This window comes from Protopterus annectens, chromosome 16.part0, assembly GCF_019279795.1.
Source record: "Protopterus annectens isolate FY-2018-M chromosome 16.part0, PAN1.0, whole genome shotgun sequence".
Taxonomy (NCBI): domain Eukaryota; kingdom Metazoa; phylum Chordata; order Ceratodontiformes; family Protopteridae; genus Protopterus; species Protopterus annectens.
The window spans coordinates 338,490,858-338,512,983 of NC_056750.1; the positions used below are offsets into that span (position 1 = coordinate 338,490,858).

The window sequence follows — 22,126 nt, forward strand, 5'->3', positions numbered from 1 at the left end:
TTTTGCAATAGAAATATTTATATTAATAATTATATTTGTACATTTGAATACATGATAACATTTTAAAGTTAGGATATGTATGTATTCAAAGGAAATTGGATAGTACAGCTTTAATGGTTTTGGCGGTCTTTTCAAATTGAAACAGCTTTGGAGACTATATATACTTGTAAAATGTCTTATTACATTGTTCTGATGAAGACTGGATTCCCCAGTTGAAAGCACTAAACCTGTCATTTTTGTTGAATAAAAGAATCTTAATCATCCCGTGTACGAGCATTGGTATCTGTGGATCTACATCTTCACTTTCTTAGTTGGTGGTTTACTTTTTCGTTTGAGTTAATGCTAGGATATGACAGTGCTAATCAATACACAAGCTAACTGCTCCGAGCTTATTTCTGCACAATACCACACAGGTTTTGGATTTAATCCTACATTTTACTGTCTAGGAGTTGGCTGCTATACAGGGGCACTGCTAACTACCTTGACGTGTTAGCCAGCTCCATGCAGAGTTAAAAAAAAAAAAAAAAAACCTTGAAACTGACCCATGCCCTCTAGCCAATAAATAACCCACACTGAGCTTCCTGCAGTGCTTCCCATCTCAGAGGAACCAGAGAAGACACCTTCTGCCACAAGGTGTCTGATCCTGCAATTTATTAATATAAAAGCAGTTCACAACTGAAGATTGAACAAACTATCAACAAACAACCAACTCCCTGGCTAATTCACCCTTCTGCAAAGAGATCTGAAGGCACAGAAAATAGAAAAGCCAACAAACAGAGAAATTACTATTTTTGCCACAAAATTAAATAAACTCTTTAAAACATTAAAAATAAAAATATAAAAACATAATAAAAACCAAAAATACCTTAAGTCCAAAATGGGTACAGTGAAAAAACAGACTAAAAACTGATAGTCACCAAACAGACGTCGCTGGAGGAAGAATACTTTAATACGAAAGCGCATAATATATATAAATATATATATATATATATATATATATATATATATACACACACACACACACACACACACACACACACACACACACACACACACACACACACACACACACACAAGTATTCTTTCTCAAGCGACATCTCTGGTGATTATCAGCTTTAAAAACATGCTGAAAAACAGCAATGATCTCAGTATAAAGCAAGTACAAGTCCAGTTAAGCAAGAAAATATTCCTATCTTAGCTTGGATGGCTCTAGATGCAGTTGAAACACTGGAAAAGCACTGCAAAATTCTCTAAGCTCCCAAAAATTTCATTTATTTGTATGTAATTTGCTACTTCCCTCTTCCAGTTCTTTTATCCTAGCTCTACAATTTTGTTCCTTCCAGACCTCAAACAGTATTGCTGAGCTTGTACCTTCCTAAAGTAGTGAAAACATTGAGCCTCAGTGCATGTAAGCAGGCTGTAAAATTACTCATTCTTTTTGATTACTAATAAATAAAACTCTCCAGCCAAAGATATCTGCCTGGGTAAGGAAGATACTTTAATATCTATGCTTAGATTTTCATTCCACAGTCACTAGCTCACTGCAGAAAAACACTGGCATCAGCATTTTTCGGGCACCCCCCCCCCCCAGAGTGTAGCAGTTGAAATCTAAATTTGGTTGACTGCCAAAATGAGACTCTATGTACCCTCCACCCCCGGTACTCGGACTGTTTTGTTTTTCGTCAGAGTGGAGAAGTCCTAGCTTAAGATGGAATAGCCATATATTAAAAGCTGTTTAACCAAAGCAGTTTTTTTTTTTTTTTTTGTAATCTGACTAATCTGTATTGCACAAAAGCAAAATTACTTAACCTGTACAAGAGATAGCCCGACTAATTGCTTTTCTTTTCAATTAGGCCTGAGGTTAAAATGAGCTTTTCTGGTCTTTGCGAACATACCTTATCCCCTTTCCCACCCTCCTTTATTACATACATATTCTAATCAATGTACTCACCTAAATCACAAATTAAACTCAAACTACGTACTAAACAGCCAATCAAACAACAATAACCTATCATTACCAAAAACCTTTCAGCAAAAGGAGAAAAATAGCTTTCCAACCAAGCTAAAACCACTCCCAGTTCCCTAACATCTAATCAATCAAGAAGCATAATCTTTTCTTTTCAGCAGGTCATCTGGTCAAAGTAATTAAAATATATACTCAAGTATACCATAAAAGCAGCACCTCTACTACCTAGAGTTTTGTTTATAAACATGAATTATAAAGTCATCTCCATGACAGATATTCTAACTATTCTACTAACACTACTACCCTGCACCTCATAAAACCCAGCATTCACTCCTCTGCTATAGCATCCATACCAAATGAGTAGGAAGTATTACACAGTGACAGATAACCACCTTTAAAACAGTACATTACAAGATAAATTTGTTAACCAACAAATAAAATACCCCTTACTGGAGGTACAAAAAACACCTTTTAGCCTAAAAAAGAAAACTGCCAAAAGGAAAGTAGAAATCCAATTATACAGTCCACTACAGTAAAAAATATGGCCCTCCTTATTCCTCAAAAGAGCTGGCGATATCCAACTTAATCTAGGCCCTTTCTTCCACTCATTTATCTCAAAATCTGAAACATGCAATACAAACACCAATAAACTAGTGAACGTCATAATAAATAATTGGGTCCACCTTTTAATTTTAAAATTCCACAATCCCGAACTCAAAACCTTGAGATTGTGGAATCTCGAAATTAAAAAAAAAAAACATAAAAACATGGTTTTGCAGAGGGGGGGGGGGCAAGCTGCGCCCCCCCCCCCCATGTCCTACAACTTAAATATACTAACTCCGAGATTGCTCTATAGTGAAGAGAACGGTAACAGAGATTGCTATACAGTGCAAAATGGGAACATTTCACTGTAGTGCGATCTTGGACTTACTATAAGTTCCAGAGGGTGTAGGGGATGCAGGAGGGCTTGCCCTCCTGCAAAACCATGGTTTTTAGGTCTTCTTTTTCATTTCCTTTTTTTTAAATTTTGAAATTCCACAATCTCGAGGTTTTGAGTTCGGTATTGTGAACTTCGGGATTGTGGAATTTCAAAATTAAAAAGTGGACCCTAAATAATTATACCCCATGATGACTCTTGGTCCAGTGCTAAAGGTTTAAATAATCATCGATCCATACACAAGTTGCTGCAGTACAAAAAAAATCACTTCAAACATTTATCAATCATTAATACCAAAACATACTAACAATAATTGAAACCTGACTAAAAACATCACGTAAAAATGATGAGTTTAATCCATTATGCTCCACATTTTTACCAGGACAAATCCTACTAAATAGTAGGTGGTATAGCTGTTTTAACAGGAGTGCAGAGGCCTCAAATCCGGTGCAGATTGCTTCAAAGCCTTACAGCTCTGTACTCATGGTTCCAACAGACTGCTGACAGGCAATCTGTGCTGGGGATACCAGGAACCCTTGGACCCCACCCTGATGGGCCTTTTGCATAACTACAAAACAAACAGCATTAGAATTACTTTGCCTAGGGATCGAGGCTTTGCTTACAACCCAGATAGGACATATTGGAGGGACAGATGTGGTTCTCATAGAATCTTCCCTCTCTGGAATAAGCTTCCCATCCCTGCGAAGCACAGCTCTCCCTTACCATATTCAAGGGAAATCTGGACCAGTGGATGGAAAATTGGAAACACACCAGGTCTAGCACCCATGTCTCTAATGGACAGAGGCAGTCTGGAAATCTTGCCTTAGTTTACATAACTTGCAGGATACAGCTGGGATGCTTGGATAAACAAAGGCCCCAGTGGTTGTTAGCCTAGCATGCACCCATGAACCTATAAATTCTTAACCACATCTTTTATGAAAAGCAATGGCCTCAGATAAAGAGAGTCCTTTATTATAACAGCACCCACAAGACCACAAACATCCTTTAAATTATGAAGCCTCTGCATTCCCTCAAAATAAGCCCACTACTAATGCTGAAGGCATACAACACTAGCTCCCTAAAGTTACAAATTCAGGGGAAATCCGGCTAGGATACTTTAATACTGACTGGACCATTGTTAGTTAGCCTAACTCAACCCTAGTTCTTCCTGGCTTAAACAGATTTCTAACATTCCAATTAGAACGGACAACTCTACTGACAAAGCCAGTACACACTAGACTATTAACATCAAAATCAGAACACATCATATCTGACAGTATCCTACCTGACCCAAATAGTGACCACATCCCAATTTTATAATACAGAATCAGGTTAAAAAAGTTATCATATGCATATCTCAGTCTGCAGTTTCAAAAATACAAAATCATCATAACAATACAGCAAATCGGGTGATTAACCACACATACCATTCTACACCTCTGTTAAAATATAATTAACAACTTGGCACCAACGAAACTGATAAGGGTAAACAAAATGCTTCACAACCCTGGACAACCCAAGAACTCTAAACTTTTATGCTTCACAGGGAAAAATTATGGGTGAAGTACCTTAAACTAAAAATAAATCACAACTTCAAATCCTATGAATTCCTGAGAAACTAGCAGTAGTAGCAGCATTTATTCCCAGAATTGAATAAGTCATTTGATAGCATTAGTCATACAGTCTTTATAAACTGACGCACAGACTTATGTTTCTGCAACACTGTAAAATGATTTGAGAACTTCTTTTAACTTTATATTTTTTATCAGAAAAGTAATGACTTATACAGTACACTTAGTTCTGACAAATGTGTCCTATAAGGCTCTAATACTACTCCCCTTAGTTTTTTTTTTGTCCCTGCATATTAATCCCAAGCCTGGATACAGTGGTCAATACAAAGTTGTGGAACCTGTTGATGATACATCTCTTCTTTACCCTGGCAGCCAAGCAAAACAACTCCATACTTGAAACAAGTCAGTGAGATACTCACAACATAGTAAATGAAAGAAAAAGTCTCAGTTTTATTCTGTTCCAGACAATACAAAAATTCACAATCCCCTACACTTGAAATTAAAAACCTCAACACATAACATTACTCAACATTAGTAAAACAACACATTTAGCAAGCATCCTTTTTTCTTTCCCCTTTGCAGCTGATCCAGATGACCATAAACTCTGAGTTTTTCCAACTTGTGACTATGTTGCATCTCCAGTACCACCTCACTTAGGATGCATGCTGATGAAAACAAACAATCACACACACTTCCAAGAGCAAATCCATACTACAGTAAAAATGTACTACAACCTTAAGTAACCTATACTGAGAGTCAGATTTTTTTACACCACCTGCCAAAACTAAACTAGTCATACATACCCTTATTCATGCCAAATATTTCTACAGGTACTTCATCAGCACAGGCATTTCTGATCCCTTGCTAACAAGTGCACCCGCCATACTGTCTTTTAGTTGAACCCTACCCTTCCTGACCTCAAGGACTTCAGTATGCCAGGCCTATCAAAAACAGTCCCATTTTCTTGCAGATTCATATACATTTGCTTCAGTAATGCTGTCCCTTCATCTTAGTCGCCTGTCTTCTCCTCCTTCTGCCTTTGATCTTACACAGAATCAGTGTTTTCTATGGTGTATCCTGTATTTGCATTATGTGGCCAAAGTATAAAGATAATTTTACTATCAGGCTTTCCAGTAAATAGTCTGGGATTATTTCTTTATGTACTGACTGATTTGATAATCTTGCACTCCATTGAATTCTCTAATGTTTTTTCCAGCATCAGAGTTAAAAGGCATCAATTTTCTGATGCATAACCTTACCTATATTCCAATACCCTCAGCCATATGTTATTACTGGAAAAATCATAACACTGACTATACAGATCTTTGCTGACAAAGTAATATCTCTGCTCTTTAAAATTTCATCCAGATTTGTTTAAGACTAACCAAATACCTTCCTCAGAATTCCATCATGGCAAACTTTTTTATATATACTCAACCACTGAGGGACCCTGCCTGATGACTCCACAACATGCAATCAATCGGCTCATTTGCCCTGTGGAGGTGGAAGCCAGACAGTTGAACAACCGTCCTACAGACCATTCTTTCCTGCCCCAAAAGCCTTATTGGCCCATCTACTTCCTCGACGGTTAGACATGGGTGGTAAGAGATCAGGTCAGCTACCCAGGCCACTAGCCTGTGGACTCTCAATGGTTGCCTGATTGGGGTAGGAGGTGCGAGTGCTCCCACCCACACCTCGTACACCCTGACGAAGTAGGAAAGTCTCTGCCATGTGCAATGCAAGTCAACATGACCACTACAGGACAGCGATACCCCAGCCACTGTTATGTACTCATAATGCAGTTAGCAGGCCACTCCCCCCAAAGGATAAGCAAGTTGGTGTTTAGCACTCAAGATCATTCTCCCTTGTCTAGTCCCTCAGACACCCATACTGCTAATCAAATATGGGTCATTTGGGCAGTAATCAGGGCTTCATCCTATTATGTCTTGGGGCCACATATCATAGCAAATTTTAAAAGACAGGCCAAACTACTTTCAATTATGTAGTGCCCATAAATTCTTATATACCAACACAAAATATTCATTGCCTCAGTTTCTGGAATTATATCACCCTGCTCACATCCTTCACTCATCTAATAAAACACTTTTTAAAATTTCTAGAACATTTAACTCCAAAGGTAATGCTGTTCTTAACAAAATGATAAAGTTATACAGGTTCATAGATGTTTAATAGGCTAATGACCACAAGGGCCTTTTTAAGCCTAGCCATGCATCCCAAATCTCTGACATGTTCTGATACCCTTGATAAGTGCAAGCACGGACCTGGGAGATGAACAATTTACAGATTACCTGTGTCCATTAGAAACATAGTTGCCAAATGAGGGATGAGTTTCTGGTTTCCCTATTCAATTGTCCAAACTGCACTTGAATTAGGTTAGGGAGGAACTCTGCTTCACATGGATGGGGAGCCTGTTACATAGACAAGGTAGTCTCTGAGATGCATACCTATCTCTCCAGCAGGTCCTATTTAAATCACAGGCAAGGTTTAAGTCTTTAGAATGGGTAATTCTGGTGTTTTGTGGATATGCAGGAGGTCCATCAGGGGGGGGGGGGGGGGTCTAACAATGCTCTATATGTCAGGCATAGATCTCCCCTCAAAATCCTGGAGGAGACAGAATACAGGGATAGGGTCTTGACACGGTCTGCACAGGACATATTACTTACACCCTGTATTCTTTTGGTAAGGAACCTCTGTGGACGTTCCAATTGCTGGATATGCCTGGTTAGGTACATACCAAAGGGGGCATTGTACTCCATAAGTCTGATAAATGGCGAATACAGTGGAACAATGACTTCTTTGGACTTAGATGCCATACCTTTGTCTATAAGTTGCACAACACAGAATGATTTCCTCACCACTGTAGACATGTGATGGCCAAAGGCTAGATTACTACCCATGTGTGTCCCTACGTTCCTGACTACTGAGTCAACTCTAAGGGGTGTGTTGTCAATATGGTAGTTACCAGGGATGGATGACTTCCCAAAGGATACTATTATGCATTTCTTGGCATTTAGTTTTAGTCAGTGGCTCTGACACCAGTTGTTTGTCTGTGTCAGCCCCTCCTGGAGAACATTTGTGTTAGTATAACCAAAGAATATCCACAAGGACGGAAAGGAGTACACGCCAACAAAAAGTCTGAAGTTTTTAATACAATTCCACAAGTATAGCACAATACATGAACGCTCTTCAAAAGCTATGCGTTTTCGTTCACACTAAAAGTAGGACTTCATCAGATAACTTAATTAAGCTTAATTAACAATTATATACTATAATCAAATTCAATTTAACCAATGCCAAGGTTTGCATCCTGGTTCAACTAATGAAACTTGTATGGCTCATACATATTAAAAACACCCATTAAATTTTGTAAAATATATAACTTATTCTAGGATTTATTTTAGCTTATTAAAACTCTAATACAATCATCAAAATGTTAAATAAATATTCACTATAATTCTCATTCATTCATAAATATAAAATTAAATAAATGTTTAAAATAAATGTATTTTTCATTCTCTTCATTATGTGCTCATTTTTCTTTTACCATTCACAGCATTAGAACATATAGCGCCATCTGTTGTTCAAATGACATTAGGAACATGATATTGTTCATATTTTTGCTGCTCTTAATTTTAAAACAGGGGACAATGATATATGTTCATTTAATCCTGGTGTTTTGGTGGCTTCCAAAATAATTTGCCACCAAAGCTCCTTATATTCCAGCCATTCCTCCCATAAACCACCCCTCATTTCCCTTTTGACTTGTTCCAATACAAAAAATGAAAATGCTGAGCTATCACATATTCTAGTGTGTTTATACAGAGCATTAGTCTCTTTAGCTTTGGACATTTCGTATATGTGCTCATAGATTCTTCTCTTCAGCACTCTCTCTGTCTTGCCAATATAAAATGAACTGCATTGTTCACATACAGCTATGTATATCACCCCCTTTGTTTCACAATTATAATATCCTTTACTATTTATTGTTATACCCCTACTATTTATGTGTATTTCCCCTTTGTTTAAGATATATTCACATTGCTTACAATGTCCACATTTGTAAGTTCCATTCTTTCTTTCTCCTACTGTTGTTATATTATTATACATATCATTAATCCCTGCCTTGTTGTTCTCCAAAATCTTTTTAATATTCCATGCATTCTTGTACACTATTTTAGGGGTAAAATTATTAATATTTTCAATATCTGAGAAAGATGAAAATTTATCCCATTCCCTCTGGAATAAGTCTTTCACTTTAGAATTGAAGGTGTTGTACTGTAAAATTAAAGCAAATTCATAATGTTTATCAGTACTCTGTGTGTTATTGTTTGTAATACTACATATCTTATCTACCAAACTTCCCTTTATAGGTTTAAATTTTGATGTTCTATTTTTCTCTACCTCCTCTCTGATATTTTTTACAAACTCCGTTGGATATCCCCTTGCACAAAACATCTCCTCAAGTGTATTGCATTCTACTTGAAAATCCTCATCATTAATTGTCATGCGACATCCCCTCACAACCTGCCCTTTCACTATATTCTATTTGCAGTGTGAGGGGTGTGCACTCGTGTAACGAAGAAAGGAATTGCAAAATGTGCTTTTCCTATATACTTTTGTTTCAAAATCATTGTTATTCTTATTTTTGTAAATTTCAATATCTAGATATTGTAATCTATCTGTTGAGGTAGTATACGTATTTGTGTCAGTATGATATTCAATGAAATCTCCTAATTTGCAATCATCTGCAAATTTAGTCTGCCAGAGACCACTGACATTGGCCTTGACTTCTCAAATGTAAATACCAAAAAGGAGTGGTTCAAGGAATGATCCCTAAGGGACTCCACTTGTGACTGGCCTCTTTGCGGAGGTGGACTCCTCAATTCTAACTTCCTGGGTCCTGTCTGTGAGCCAGTTGGTTATCCACCAGGTGACATACGGGTTTCTACCTAACCTCTGAGTTTGTCAACAATACCCTAGTGTGGTATTGTGTCAAATGTTTTGGCTAGGTCAAGGTAGGCAGTGTGAACGATTTTTCCCTCATCCATTGCTTTGGTGACCTTCTCAAAGAAGTCCACCAGGATGAGTAGACATTATCTGCCCTTGATGAAACCAAACTGGGTTGGGTCCAGTGTCTGGAGTTTTACTATATCTCTATTCATCATCGCCATGACAATTCTTTCCATGGCTTTACATATTATATTTGGAACAAACTTCCATTTGAAGTTACAGGCCTGGATAATGTCAACAGCTTTAACAAAAAATAGCTCAATTCTTCAAAGAATAAGTTAATTACAGTTACTTTAAAACTGAACAGTTCTCCTCCTTTCAATACATGAGAGAATCTCATGACAATGAACTAATACAGATACAGATCAGTTACTACTATGTTACACACACACACTGTACATAATTATTTCAGTGTCTAGGATCATAGGAGTTTACTAGGCTACCGACCTAGAAGTCGTTTGAAGCCTAGCTGTTTCATCCCAATGTAATACCATAGATAATCTAGTCAATATCCAGGATTATATTTAGTAATGATTGCCCAAGTCCAGGAGGGCTTTGGGTGCTATCCCCGGTAAAAATTTATGGTGCCCCATCCACTCATCCTGATTCCTTTTTAACAGTGTCATAGAGGTGCTCTGCTTAACATGAACTGTCAGCCTATTCCAAAGATGTGGCAGTTACTGGGAGACAAATCTATCCCCACCAGCGAGTGTTACCATCACTCAAATCGTCCTACATTCTTCGAACTTCACTTAATCCACTCACGATGTACTTTAGTGTTCGATTTAAACTTGGAGCACTAAATAAGCACATGTTTAAACCTTCCTACAGTAGTGACGATATGCACACCTTTTAACCTTTTCATACCTCTTTTCCCCCTTACTTTACTTATCCCTTTTTTTTTTTCATTTTTATTCTTGACTCATTTCACACAAGGTATTATTCATTATGCTCTCTTTCATGGTATCTTTGGCAGTGTACGTCCTTAGCTGGATTTTTTAAATTGCTTTTGATGGGGTGGGATGACTTGAACTTATCTTAGTGTTCAAATCTTATTTTACGTATTTGTTATTGCTGTTATAGTTATTTACGCTTTACTTATTTTACTGTACGTATGTGGTATTTTTTTTAAAGCACTTAAAATTGAAGTCAAAGTATTATTCTTATTACAGTGGTAGTATTTAGGAGTCCAGTAACTGCAAAATTCTCATAACTATAGGAACTGTTTTCATTTTTGCTATTTTTTTAATATTCTGTACACTGCAACTGTATCTTCCCTCTCTACTACATGTAACCAATATGCCTTATCTTTTTGTAACAGCCAACTGATATTGTAACTTCATTTGTGACTAGTTACAGACACTGGAGTCTCTGTACACTGCAGCTTTTCCCCGACCCTCCACTGAAAAGGGATGAAAATTTTGTTGGACTCCTCAGTAAATAAAACAAATAAATAAACCTCTCACCAGAGTATTATCGAGTGAGCTGAAGAACTGGAGTCCAATGCTGTAGTGATAAATTTTGAACAGAAGTAGTCACTTAATCAGTCTGCTGACCTGGACTTTGGTACCTAAATATGTGATGTTTACGATTATGTGAGGGATATCTAGACAAATCTCTCAGCAAGAACTTGCACTAGTTTTCATAGTGTTTTATGCACATAAGATGACATCAACCTTGCTGCTTTAGTGACAGGATCTGTGGCAGTCATGGACTAAGACCTGACCGCTGTACTTCTACTTTGAGAACCTACTGTTCCTTAACTATCAAATGTGGGAACTTTCCAAATGATGCATGCTAGAAGATCAAAAATCCATGCTGAGAAAAAAAATGGAACTAACCAGAAACTACCTCCTCTAAACCCTGATGTGGGGACATCCCAAATAAACCAAGAGGGTGGGGGGTACAACACCACAAATACACTGAACTGTCATTTTTAAGATAAGGAGCACTAGTGGAATTCCGAAAAAAATCAAGTACTCAGCTGTTCCACTCATTGCAAATGGCTTCACATAGTGAGGTTTGATTTTTTCCAAAATTCAAAATATTTACAGATACAATACACTTTTCATTCACCAATAACAGTATTTTTTCTAAAAGGTTCAACAGCCTAACCCCCTACCTGGACATCTTGAAGTAGCTGTGGTAGGTGAAAATTCCATTCTTTACTGAAATTAGAAAGTTGAAGAATAAATCCAACAGTGTGGTCTGCTTCATCCAGGCATGAACAGCTCTGTACTGTCCGCACAGCATTAAGGCACTAGAACAAACAGAATGAAGAGAACAGGCAAGTCTTTAAACACAATATTTAGCTAATATCTGATGTATATTTTGCATTGTTTTTATTTAGCCTCAGCAGACATTTCAAAAGCACATACAAATGACTGAAAAACTTAAATAAAAGATAATTTACATTTCTTGTTAGTTCTCTGGCTAACAACTGCAGCATATACATACTTTGATGCTCCATTCTCTGCTGATTTCAAACTTGTTGTATGAGCCTGATGATGCAAATGCACTCTTCAAACTTCAAATGTGTCTCTATCTGGCCTCTCAGAATCCTATACTGAAACAGACTTTAGCAATAAAAAAGCAACTTCACTAATTATTCATCTGTATGTAGGAATGTACCATTATCTACTTTGACAAGTCTATACCTTCATCAATCAACAGATTCAGAGTACATTTCTTGCATCATCCTTACTGTCTACAATGTTACCACTATAAACAAACTAGATTGTTGATGTCAAAACAGTTTCTCATACTCCTCACAGATGCAAAGCAAAAAATACAGAGAAACAGGTGATTAACCTACAGCATACTTTACTGTTGACCAGAATACAGGCAAACACATCCGCTGTCGCAAAGCCAAAATGCACAAATGCTAGCCAATTCCATAGTTTCTACAGCGTAAGAGCAAACAAAATGAAGTTTAAAGAAACTGACAGCTACAAACAAATGCTAGAATCAGCAATCCTCCAAGATAAACAAAATATAGGTGTACACATTTTATTCCATATAGTGTCACCCTGCATCAGCACCCTCAAAGCATTCTTAAATGACATACCCAACTACAAAGAACTGAATTATTTTCATCTGGGCCAACATAAGAACTCACTGTGTATCTTAAAAAATATTCATCTACTACTTACGCATTTATTAATGGAGGCAACACAATTTTTCAACTGTTACAACACCTAAGATTTGCAGACACTACAATTCAGATCACTAAGTCCCATAACAGTAACTCCCTAAAACTCAGAATGTCTCTGCACACCGGAATATACCCAATATTCAAAATTAGATAATGTATCTACTGTTACCTAACATTTTCTTTCACCACTTTATTGGTATTCCTGCAGCGGTTAGCGTTGCCGCCTCACAGTAAGAGGTTCTCCGGTTCGATTCTGGGCTGGGGTGCCTTCTGTGCGGAGTCTGCATGTCCTCCCTGTGGTCGCGTGGGTTTCCTACGGGTGCTCCGGTTTCCTCCCACATCCCAAAGACATGCAGTAGGTGGATTGGGCACTCTAAATTGGCCCTAGGTGTGAGTGAGTGCGTGTGTGCCCCTTCTGTGGAAGGTTGGGCACCGGGCTGGCAGCTCGACACCGTAAAACTCCACTGCCAATCAAGAGCAGACAAATGACCCGCTATGGCGACTCCTAACTAAAAGCCGAAAGAAGAAGAAGAAGATTGGTATTCCACAACTTACAAATGTGGTAAGGACCCCCCCCCCCCCATACAATACTAAACAATTTTTAGTGTTACTTAACAAAATATTTCAAATACAAAACACGTTAATCCAACGATTCTATGTTTCAGTTGACTACTAATTTCACATTGTCACCAAATCTCTAAACTGACTAATTATCCTGGAATTTCAACAAATATTTCTATCATTTACTTGTCTGTACATACACTAAAAAAAAAAATCACTCTCGTGTATAGTCATTTAATATGCAACACAATTTGCCATAACACTTACTAAACAGTTTAGTATAAGAGAAACCAATATTCATACATGTATTTTAAGTTGAACGATCTATATCTAAATAGGCATGCTTAGAATTACTAATATTTACCAATAATTTTGTTATTTAGCTTGACTCTGTCACAAAGGGATAAACCCTGACTGTGAACCAGATGACAAGGGTTTAAACTGTGAGCTTTGGCCGGTTAAGACCTGCAAGATATCAACCTGAACACATAAGTGTAGCTAAGTAACTTTTATCTGCACTTTTTAAAGTAATTTGTTTGTATTGCATTGAGCAATATCTAGCTAGAAGTTGACTGTTTTTTCAGTAGTGCATGTGGTATTTTCAGTTAAGGCTTGTTAAAAACCCGCATAGCCAGTGATAGGTGGGGGTAGTAGTTTCCTTCATTGTAATTCAGTTTCTGTCTTGTACAAGTGGTCCAGTGAATTATCTTCTGTTTAAACTGTGAGCTTTGGCCGGTTAACACCTGCATGATATCAACCTGAACGTGTAGCTCAGTAACTTTTATCTGCACTTTTTGAAGTAATTTGTTTGTGTTGCATTGAGCAATATCTAGCTAGAAGTTGACTGTTTTTTCAGTAGGTCCCCACCCACCCTCCCTGTTTTTGTCTTGGTGTTAAAGGGGCACTAGCTCGTTCCTGCAATTGCCTTTTTCCTTCGGTCCGAATTAATGCGCTGTCATTCACTTATGTACTCCCCTCCCATTTTGTGACATAATTTGTGATGTTTTTTGAGTTCCACCCACAGCGTATACTTCCATTAAAAAGGTGTGCAGAGGTTTCTTCCACTCCTGTTGATCTTCCGTCTGGAATAACGAACATTCATTGGGTTCCCAGCTTCACTCAGTGCTTCTTTTATTGTTGATTTCTTCATTGCTTCAGGTAAACGGTAGTGTGTGCAGTTAATTTTTTATTTTCCTTATGTTGTTATATCTGCTACTGCCCGTTTCTCTCCAGTTTCGCAATGTATTGCATTGCATTTCTTACAAACTGCATAGGGAAGTGGCATAGCATGCACGTGGAGCCAAGCGCGCTGTATGCAAAAAGTGTCCATCATAATGTTTGTTTTTTTTTTCCTTAGGCTCAACGGTACATGCATTTTTTTTGTACCTTTTGATTCCTTGCAGGGCATAATGTTGCATTTTTCCCTCACTGGCAGTTATCCTCATTTAACTGAAGCAAGGCAAGCTCTGTTTAAAATGGAACTTGCCTTGCTTCAGTTAAAATACAAAAACGGAGCTTGCTTCATTTAAAATACAAAAACGGAGCTTGCTTCAGTTAAAGTACAAAAACGGAGCTTGCTTCAGTTAAATTACAAAAACGGAGCTTGCTTCAGTTAAAACACAAAAACGGAGCTTGCTGCAGCTAAAACACAAAAACGGAGCTTGCTTCAGTTAAAGTACAAAAACGGAGCTTGCTTCAGTTAAAGTACAAAAACGGAGCTTGCTTCAGTTAAAAATTTTAAACTCACGCATACTTGATGATTTTTGAAAACAGGCTTGTTATTAAAATACAAAAAAATAGCAGTTAATGTTGTGCATTAAGTGTTGTTTTTTTAAAAGGTTTGGGTAAATTGCCCCTGATTTTAGAAGAAGATGCATTAGGCTGAAGGGAGCTGTACTGGCAGATCAGATTAAATACGAGAAAGTTGCCATGGTTAAACTAGCATTTAAACACTAAAAGTGAACTGAAGAAGAAAGTGGCATTGATGTATGTAAGTCTGGAATATTTATAAAGTCATTTAATGGTAATACATATTTACCAAGCAGCAAACAATTATGCTTCTATGTTTCACATTTTTGTGTCTTGCTTTAATTGGTTGAAAAATTAAGGCATGTTATTAGAAGTGTGTATTTAATTAGTTTGCTGTAGGGTTGCCACCTTTTCAAATGCCCAAAGTGGGGCATTTTTTGTAGAAATGACAGATTTTGCAGGACAAAACATACCCATGACTAGTACAAAGGACAGAACTTCACTTTTTACCAAGGTAAAATCCTATTCTTGTAGCATGTGAGTTGCTTATGCTATTTCATATAACATTTAGGTGTCTCAGATAAAAAACATAACTGTTTTATACAACTATTAAAGAAAATTTAGGAAATATTTTTGTCCTAAAATCTCAGGACATTTGCTATTTATTTTTTTATTTTTTCGCAGGACACAAGTGGGACGGGTGGTAACCCTAGTTTGCAGGTACTTATATTTTCTAAAGAAATCTTGGGGATAAAAGTGTTAGAAGTGGCGGTTGTTTAAGAAAGATATCAAGTACAAATAAACAGGTGACTGACAAGAGTCACGTTTCAAACAAAACTGTCTGGAAAGGCAGGTATGTGCTGTAAGTATCTCAGTCACTTGCGCATATGTCAGTTAAACAATGATTACATGATAGAAACAGACACAGATATGACTGCTAGCAGCAATATGTAACACTGTGCTCCTTAAGTGATTAAAGTAATACAAAAAATATTCAAGTACTGTCACTTTCTCACACTTCAGTGATTATATCTCTGGTTTGTCAGGTCTTGTGTGTTTTGTGAGAAAGAGAAGGGAAAAAAGAGACTGAGAAAGCTTTCTCTACTAGTTTCCTCCTTATATTGTATGGCTTGTTTATGACAGGGATCCACCACACTGGTTGCCTTTTTCTTGGAGGAGTGAGTCTTGCTTTTGATTGTACGATCCGTGCATTTGTAAAGGATACAGCAGGTTTGACAGCATTATCATTTAGCATGGGGGGGGGGGTCCTTAAACTTTCCACCTTGGTCTTAAGTAACGTGACGTTTGTTTTTCAAAACTTTTTCACGGTGGTTGCCTTGATTGGGGGTGGTGGTGGAGTGTTGATATCCAGATTGATTACTTTATGGTCTGATCTAATTAGCAAGGGGGTGACCTCTGGTGTGGAACCCATGTTGGTGACGACCATGTGCAATCATTTAGTCACCTCATTTGGGGGTGTTGAACAGTTGGTCTGGGGTGTTCGAGTTTATAAATTCTAGTAATCTTTGGGCAAGAGAGTTAGTACTTGAGTAGTTCACCAAGTTGATGTTTGGGTAATTGAAATCACCCAATATTAAGGTGTTTGGTAGGACCTTCATAGTTTCCAGTGTCTCCTGAAAAGTGGAATGGGAGTCCTAGGTCATGGGGGTTGATCTGTAGCCAGCTACAATTTGAATTGCAGTTTTTACCGTTGTTATAATGTTGCACATGGATGATCTCTGAGGCATCTTGCTGCGCCACTAATCTGGAGGTGTGGGTATCCATGAAGAATATGGATACACCACTGCCTTTTGTGTTTCTGTCCGGGTTCTGTGTCCAAAATGTATGGTATGAGTTGTAGCCTTGTAGTGCTGGGGTGCTCTCTGGAGCCTTAAACCAGGTTTCTGTTACTGCACAGATATCTATGTTGTCCATACTGAGGAGAATTCGTACATGTTGTGATTTATGACTCTTATTTTCTGCTACGTTCCTCTTACATTCTGCTTTCCTGATGGCACTTTGTAAAGACTTTGTTCACAAATTCATGACAGAGATTTTGGTTTAACACTTGTGACTCTTCAGACAATTTTTTCTAATGCTTAACCTTGCTATTCCACAACTATTCTATTTTAGTTTCAGAAATGAGGCACTTCTAAGAACTCTATAACATGTTCTAACTCCAATTCCATCATAGGTAGGTAACTAGGCTATCTGCTCGAGGGCATTTATATGCCTAGCCAGAGTGTGTCAGCTTTCGCTACCTCATTGATTAATTACCTGAGCCACTGTCAAGCAGAGCCAATGAAGTGATCCCAGGGGTGTATTTTCAGTTGCCCATCCACTCGTCAAGGATTCTCTTGAAGAGTGTTAGTGAGGGGCTCTGCCTAATGTAGTTAGGACTTTTGTTCCAAAGCATGGGGGAGTCTCTGTGACAGGAATCTATCCCTCGAGCATGTTCTTTTTATTGTTGTGGCGAGGTTTAGCTCACTAGCACGTGTGGCTCACAGTGACTTGGGATTTCTTTAGGTGTAGCATTGTCCATCAATTCTGAGTTGGACATGGCTTTGTAAGTCAGGCAGAGATCACCTCTGAGTAAGTGATATGCCAGTGAGTACAGCCGGAGTTTTTTCAGTCAGGCTGCATAGGACCATTTGAGGCCTGTAATCCTCTTGGTGAGGTACTTCTGTGGTCTTTCAAGCTGTTGGAAGTGTCTTGTGAAGTACATCCCAAATGGGGCATTGTACTCTATGATGGGTCTGATGAGTGATGAGTACAGGGGCACTATAACCTCTTTATTTCTTGAGGCAACCCCTTTGGTAATTAGATGAGCCACATATAAGGATTTCCTAACTACTTTGGCAATATGATTGTCAAAGGAGATATTACTATTTACCTGGGTCCCCACATCTCTTATTACCTCTTCTGTATTAAGGGGGCTGCCACCTATGTGGTAATTTGTGGGTGTTCCATTTTTCCCAAACGGGATGACTATGCATTTTTTAGCATTTAGCTTGAGGCCATGACTTTGACACCTGGTGTCCATTTCAGTAAGGGCCTTTTGGAGGATGTCCATGTCAGCCAAAGATTTAATTATGGCTCCCAGTTTGCAGTCATCAGCAAACCTGGTTAGCCATAGTCCTACTGTGTTTGCCTGTACTTCTGAGAGGTATATGCCGAACAGTAGTGGTTCCAGGACCGAGCCTTGTGGGATACCACTAGTGACTGGTTTAGAGTCGCACCTGGAGCCTGCTATTCTTACCATGTGAGTTCTGTCTGTACGCCAGTTTGCAACCCATCTCATGATGCAGGGGTTTATGTTCAGGCTAGTGAGTTTTTCTATAATACCCGAGTGGGGAATGGTGTCAAAAGCCTTGGTGAGGTCAAGGTGGACTGTGTGAACCACCTTTCCCTTGTCTGTGGCCTTGGTGACTGTCTCAAAGAAGTCAACCAGGTTTAGTAGGCATGATCTGCCTTTAACAAAGCCAAACTGGGTCAGGGTCAAGTGTTTGGAGGTTCCCGATGTCTTTGTTAATGAGTTCCATGATGATGCGCTCCATAGCCTTGCAGACCAGGCTAGTCAGGCTTATGGGGCAATAGTTACCAGGGTCAGTTGTGGCCCCTCCTTTGTGGAGCAGAATAACCATTGCTGTGCGCCATTCTGTGGGCATGTAGCCTGTGGAGAGGCTGAGGCTGAACAGCATGTTTAGGTGGGGGGTTAGTTCATTCTGTAGTTCATGCAAGACGCAGCCTGGGACACCATCTTGCCCCATTGACGCTGTGTTTCTGTTTTTTGAAAGGGCTGTTTTCATCTGTGATTTCTGGGAGATTACACTTTTCCGGTACTGTTGTGGGCCCTTTTGGGGGTGAGAGGGGGGTGAAGTTTGCAATCTGCCAGGATGTTGGCAATATCAGTAGGTTCATTTTATTTTGTGCTATTTTGCACTAGCTCAGAGCATACCTGCGAGTTGGCACATAGATTATTGATATAGCTAAAGAAGGCTTTGTGATTATCTTTCGAATCCTTGGCTATTTTTCTTTCGAGGTTAGCCTTGGATGATTTTATGAGGGACCTTAGTTTCTTACTGATAATGATCAGGGATGTCTTTCCTTCTTGGGATTTGCTTTTTTTTCTATTGTATAGTCTGTTTATTGCAGTGGTCCACCAGACTGGTTTCTTTCTCATAGGGGAGTGAGTCTTGGTTTTGCCAGGGATGGCAAGATCCATGCATCCTTGTAGGTGCTCATAGAGGGCATTTGTAAAGCTTTCTGCATCTTGGGCAGCGTTATCCTTTAGCCTAGGGGCTGTGAAACGTACCACCTCTGTCTTAAGTAAGGTGAAGTTTCCTAAAGTTTTTCACTGTGGTTTCCTTGGTTGGGGGGGGGGGTGTGTGGACATCCAGAATGATTAGCTTATGGTCTGATCTAACCAGTGATGGGTTGACCTCTGGTGCGGAACACCTGTCTCCCATGTTGGTGACGACCAGGTCCAATATGTTTTCACCTCTGGTAGGGGAGTTTACCAGGTGATGCAAGGCATTTGAGTTGATAAATTTCAAGAAGCACTGGGCCTGGGAGTTTGTACTCCAGTAGTTTTCCCAGTTAATGGTAGGATAATTGAAATTGCCCAATATCAAGGTGTTCGGTAAGAACTTCATGTTTTCCAGCGTCTCTAGAAAGGCGGAGTGGTGGTCCTGGGTCATGGAGGGTGATCTGCAGCAGGCCACAGTTTGCATTGCAGCTTTGCCCAATATTGGTTGCACATGGATGATCTCACAGGTATCATGCTGCGCCACTAACCTGGAGGTGTAGGTATCCTTGATGAATATGGATATACCCCCTCCTTTTGTGTTTTGGTCTGTGTTCTGTGGCCGAAAGGTGTGGTATGAGTTGCAGCCTGGTAGTGCTGGAATGCTCTCTGGAGCCTTGAACCAGGTTTCAGTTACTGCGCAGATGTTGACTTTCTCTATACTGAGGATTGCTTCGAGTGCGTGCATTTTGAGATTTAAACTCCTGGCATTGAGTAGCATAACCCTCGTTTTTTTATTTGTGCTGTTTACAGAGGTGGGTTTGCCTTTTGAGCCTTGCCTAAAAAAGGCACTATGGGGGCAGCAAGAGCCTTTGCCAGTATTCGAAAGCCTAGGGGTGACAGGTGCAAGTAGTCATTTGCGAAGCATATCTTCCCAGGCTGACAGACACTGGATCCCCTGTGAATGACACCAGAAGCTTAGCCAATTGTTGAAATTGATCATTTTTTTCTTTATACTGAGGTATCATTCTTGGTTAGGACAGGATGCTACTCAGGGTTAGGGTCATATCCGCCTGGGCTACATGGTCAAAGAGCTCTTCCATGCCTCTTTTCATGTAGTCCAGGGAGGTACGTCTCAGGTCATTCACACCAACATGAACAATGACAGTCATATTTGTACTTGTTCTGGAGTGACCCGAGTGCTTGTGTTATGTGGTGGATTCTGGCTCCCCGACAGGCAGCTAACAGTAAACTTCTCCTTGTCCAGCCTAGTGAGTGGGACGTCAGTGTGCCTGACTCTAGAGTCACCTGTTAATAGTGTGTTAGGTATGTTATTTCGCCTTAAGGGCCTTGAATGCACGGCACATTGATTTTATGTTTTACGTGTTGTCTGATTTGTGACTGGAGGTGCAGGTTTTTTGGGTGTCTGCCTTGGAGGTCTATGATACTTTTGCAGGTTTTTATTTAGAGCCTCCGAGTATGATTTTGTGTATTTATGTGTATTTTTTGCCAGTGCTGGTTTAGTAGGTCTGTGTGAGGCTGAAGGTGCGGTGCAACTGTTAACCTTCTCCTCGTAAATGTCTGTTCCAGCCTTGGGTGGATAGAGCTTTGCCTCCAGTTTGGCTATATAATTGCATCTCTCGCATATAGTGTTTTGTGGTAGGAGGAGAGGGTTGTCTGTGTACATGAGGCGGATGTAACATTGCCTCAGGATACCCAGGTTCACTAGCTGGACTAGAGAGTATACGTGAAGTTGCCCTTTGGTCATGCCTAAATAGTAGGGTGAGCTACTTAGTCACTTGGTTTGTGAGGAGTGAATAAAGAGCCTTTCCCTGCTGGGCAATCAAGTGTCGGTGTATATTACTGCTTGCTATTCGGTCTGAGTAAGTGCTGGACTGTAGGATGCTTTTTCGAGTGCTTAGGTTGGGTGTTAGACTAAGTTTCAAAGGAAAAAATGAAGAGGAGACGCATAGTTTAGCTGGGAGTAATTTAACCCTAGCTAACTGGTGCTGCCCGGCGCACAAGACCGTGCAAAATTGTTTTTTATAGTAGGGAAATAAAAGAGATAGAAATGAGCCAAAAAATGGCCAATAAACTACTAACTTCTGGGCTGGAACCACTACTCTAGCGACAGATGCTGCTCAAAGCTTCCCTCTCTCACAGGTGAACAGAGAAACTTCCCTCTATCCAAGTAAAGTATCAGCAACTCAAACTTGTAACACAGCCCTGAATTCAGCACTAGCCTGAAACTGGACTATACTAGCTTAGAACGGCAGGAAACAAGGAATTTTTGTATTTTTTTGAAAAGATTAGGCAAAAATAGTAAAAAAATACACTATAAAACAGCTTTAAACGACTACAAGTGATCAGAAAAAGCAATCGCAATTCATGTGTAGCCTACAACAGTTAAACAAATTCTTTAAACAAAAATGACTTTTTAAAAGTGCAGGCAGTCAAATAAGTAGAATATGTGAAAAATAAACAACTTTTATTTAACATAAACGTTTTTCTTGCTTTTAACGTATCGGGTGATTTATCCAGTCTTATCAAGCCTTCGGAAGGCTTGATAAAACTGGATAAATCACCCGATACGTTAAAAGCAAGAAAAACTTATTTAACATCAAACACTAGTGGACACCCCTGTTCTAGGCCTTCAGCCTGGTCTATGTTGACCCCTGGAATCCTTGTTTGACCACTGCTTGCAGATGATTGTGGCAACCAGTGTTTTTTACTGTGGGCTTACTGTTTCAATGGGGATGCGTTTACAGTCACTGATTGTACCCCATTGTCCTTTCCTTAGTAGAAGGAAGTCCTGTACTATCAAGCCATTTGCCAGACAGAAGTCTAGAGTGGCCTCTCCATCTGTATTCTTACTGCCCCACCCATGTGGACCCAAGGCAGCCCTCATATC

General features: G+C 39.2%; 1 protein-coding gene across 1 annotated transcript in view; it reads right to left on the minus strand.

Annotated features, from left to right (window-relative positions):
• The window catches only part of NUP188 (nucleoporin 188), a 3,305,077-nt gene that overhangs the window by 635,051 nt on the left and 2,647,900 nt on the right, over positions 1-22,126 (minus strand). The window contains exon 39 of the mRNA XM_044058121.1: positions 11,628-11,765. Coding sequence (XP_043914056.1) covers positions 11,628-11,765 — 138 coding nt within the window. The remainder of the gene's footprint in view (positions 1-11,627; positions 11,766-22,126) is intronic.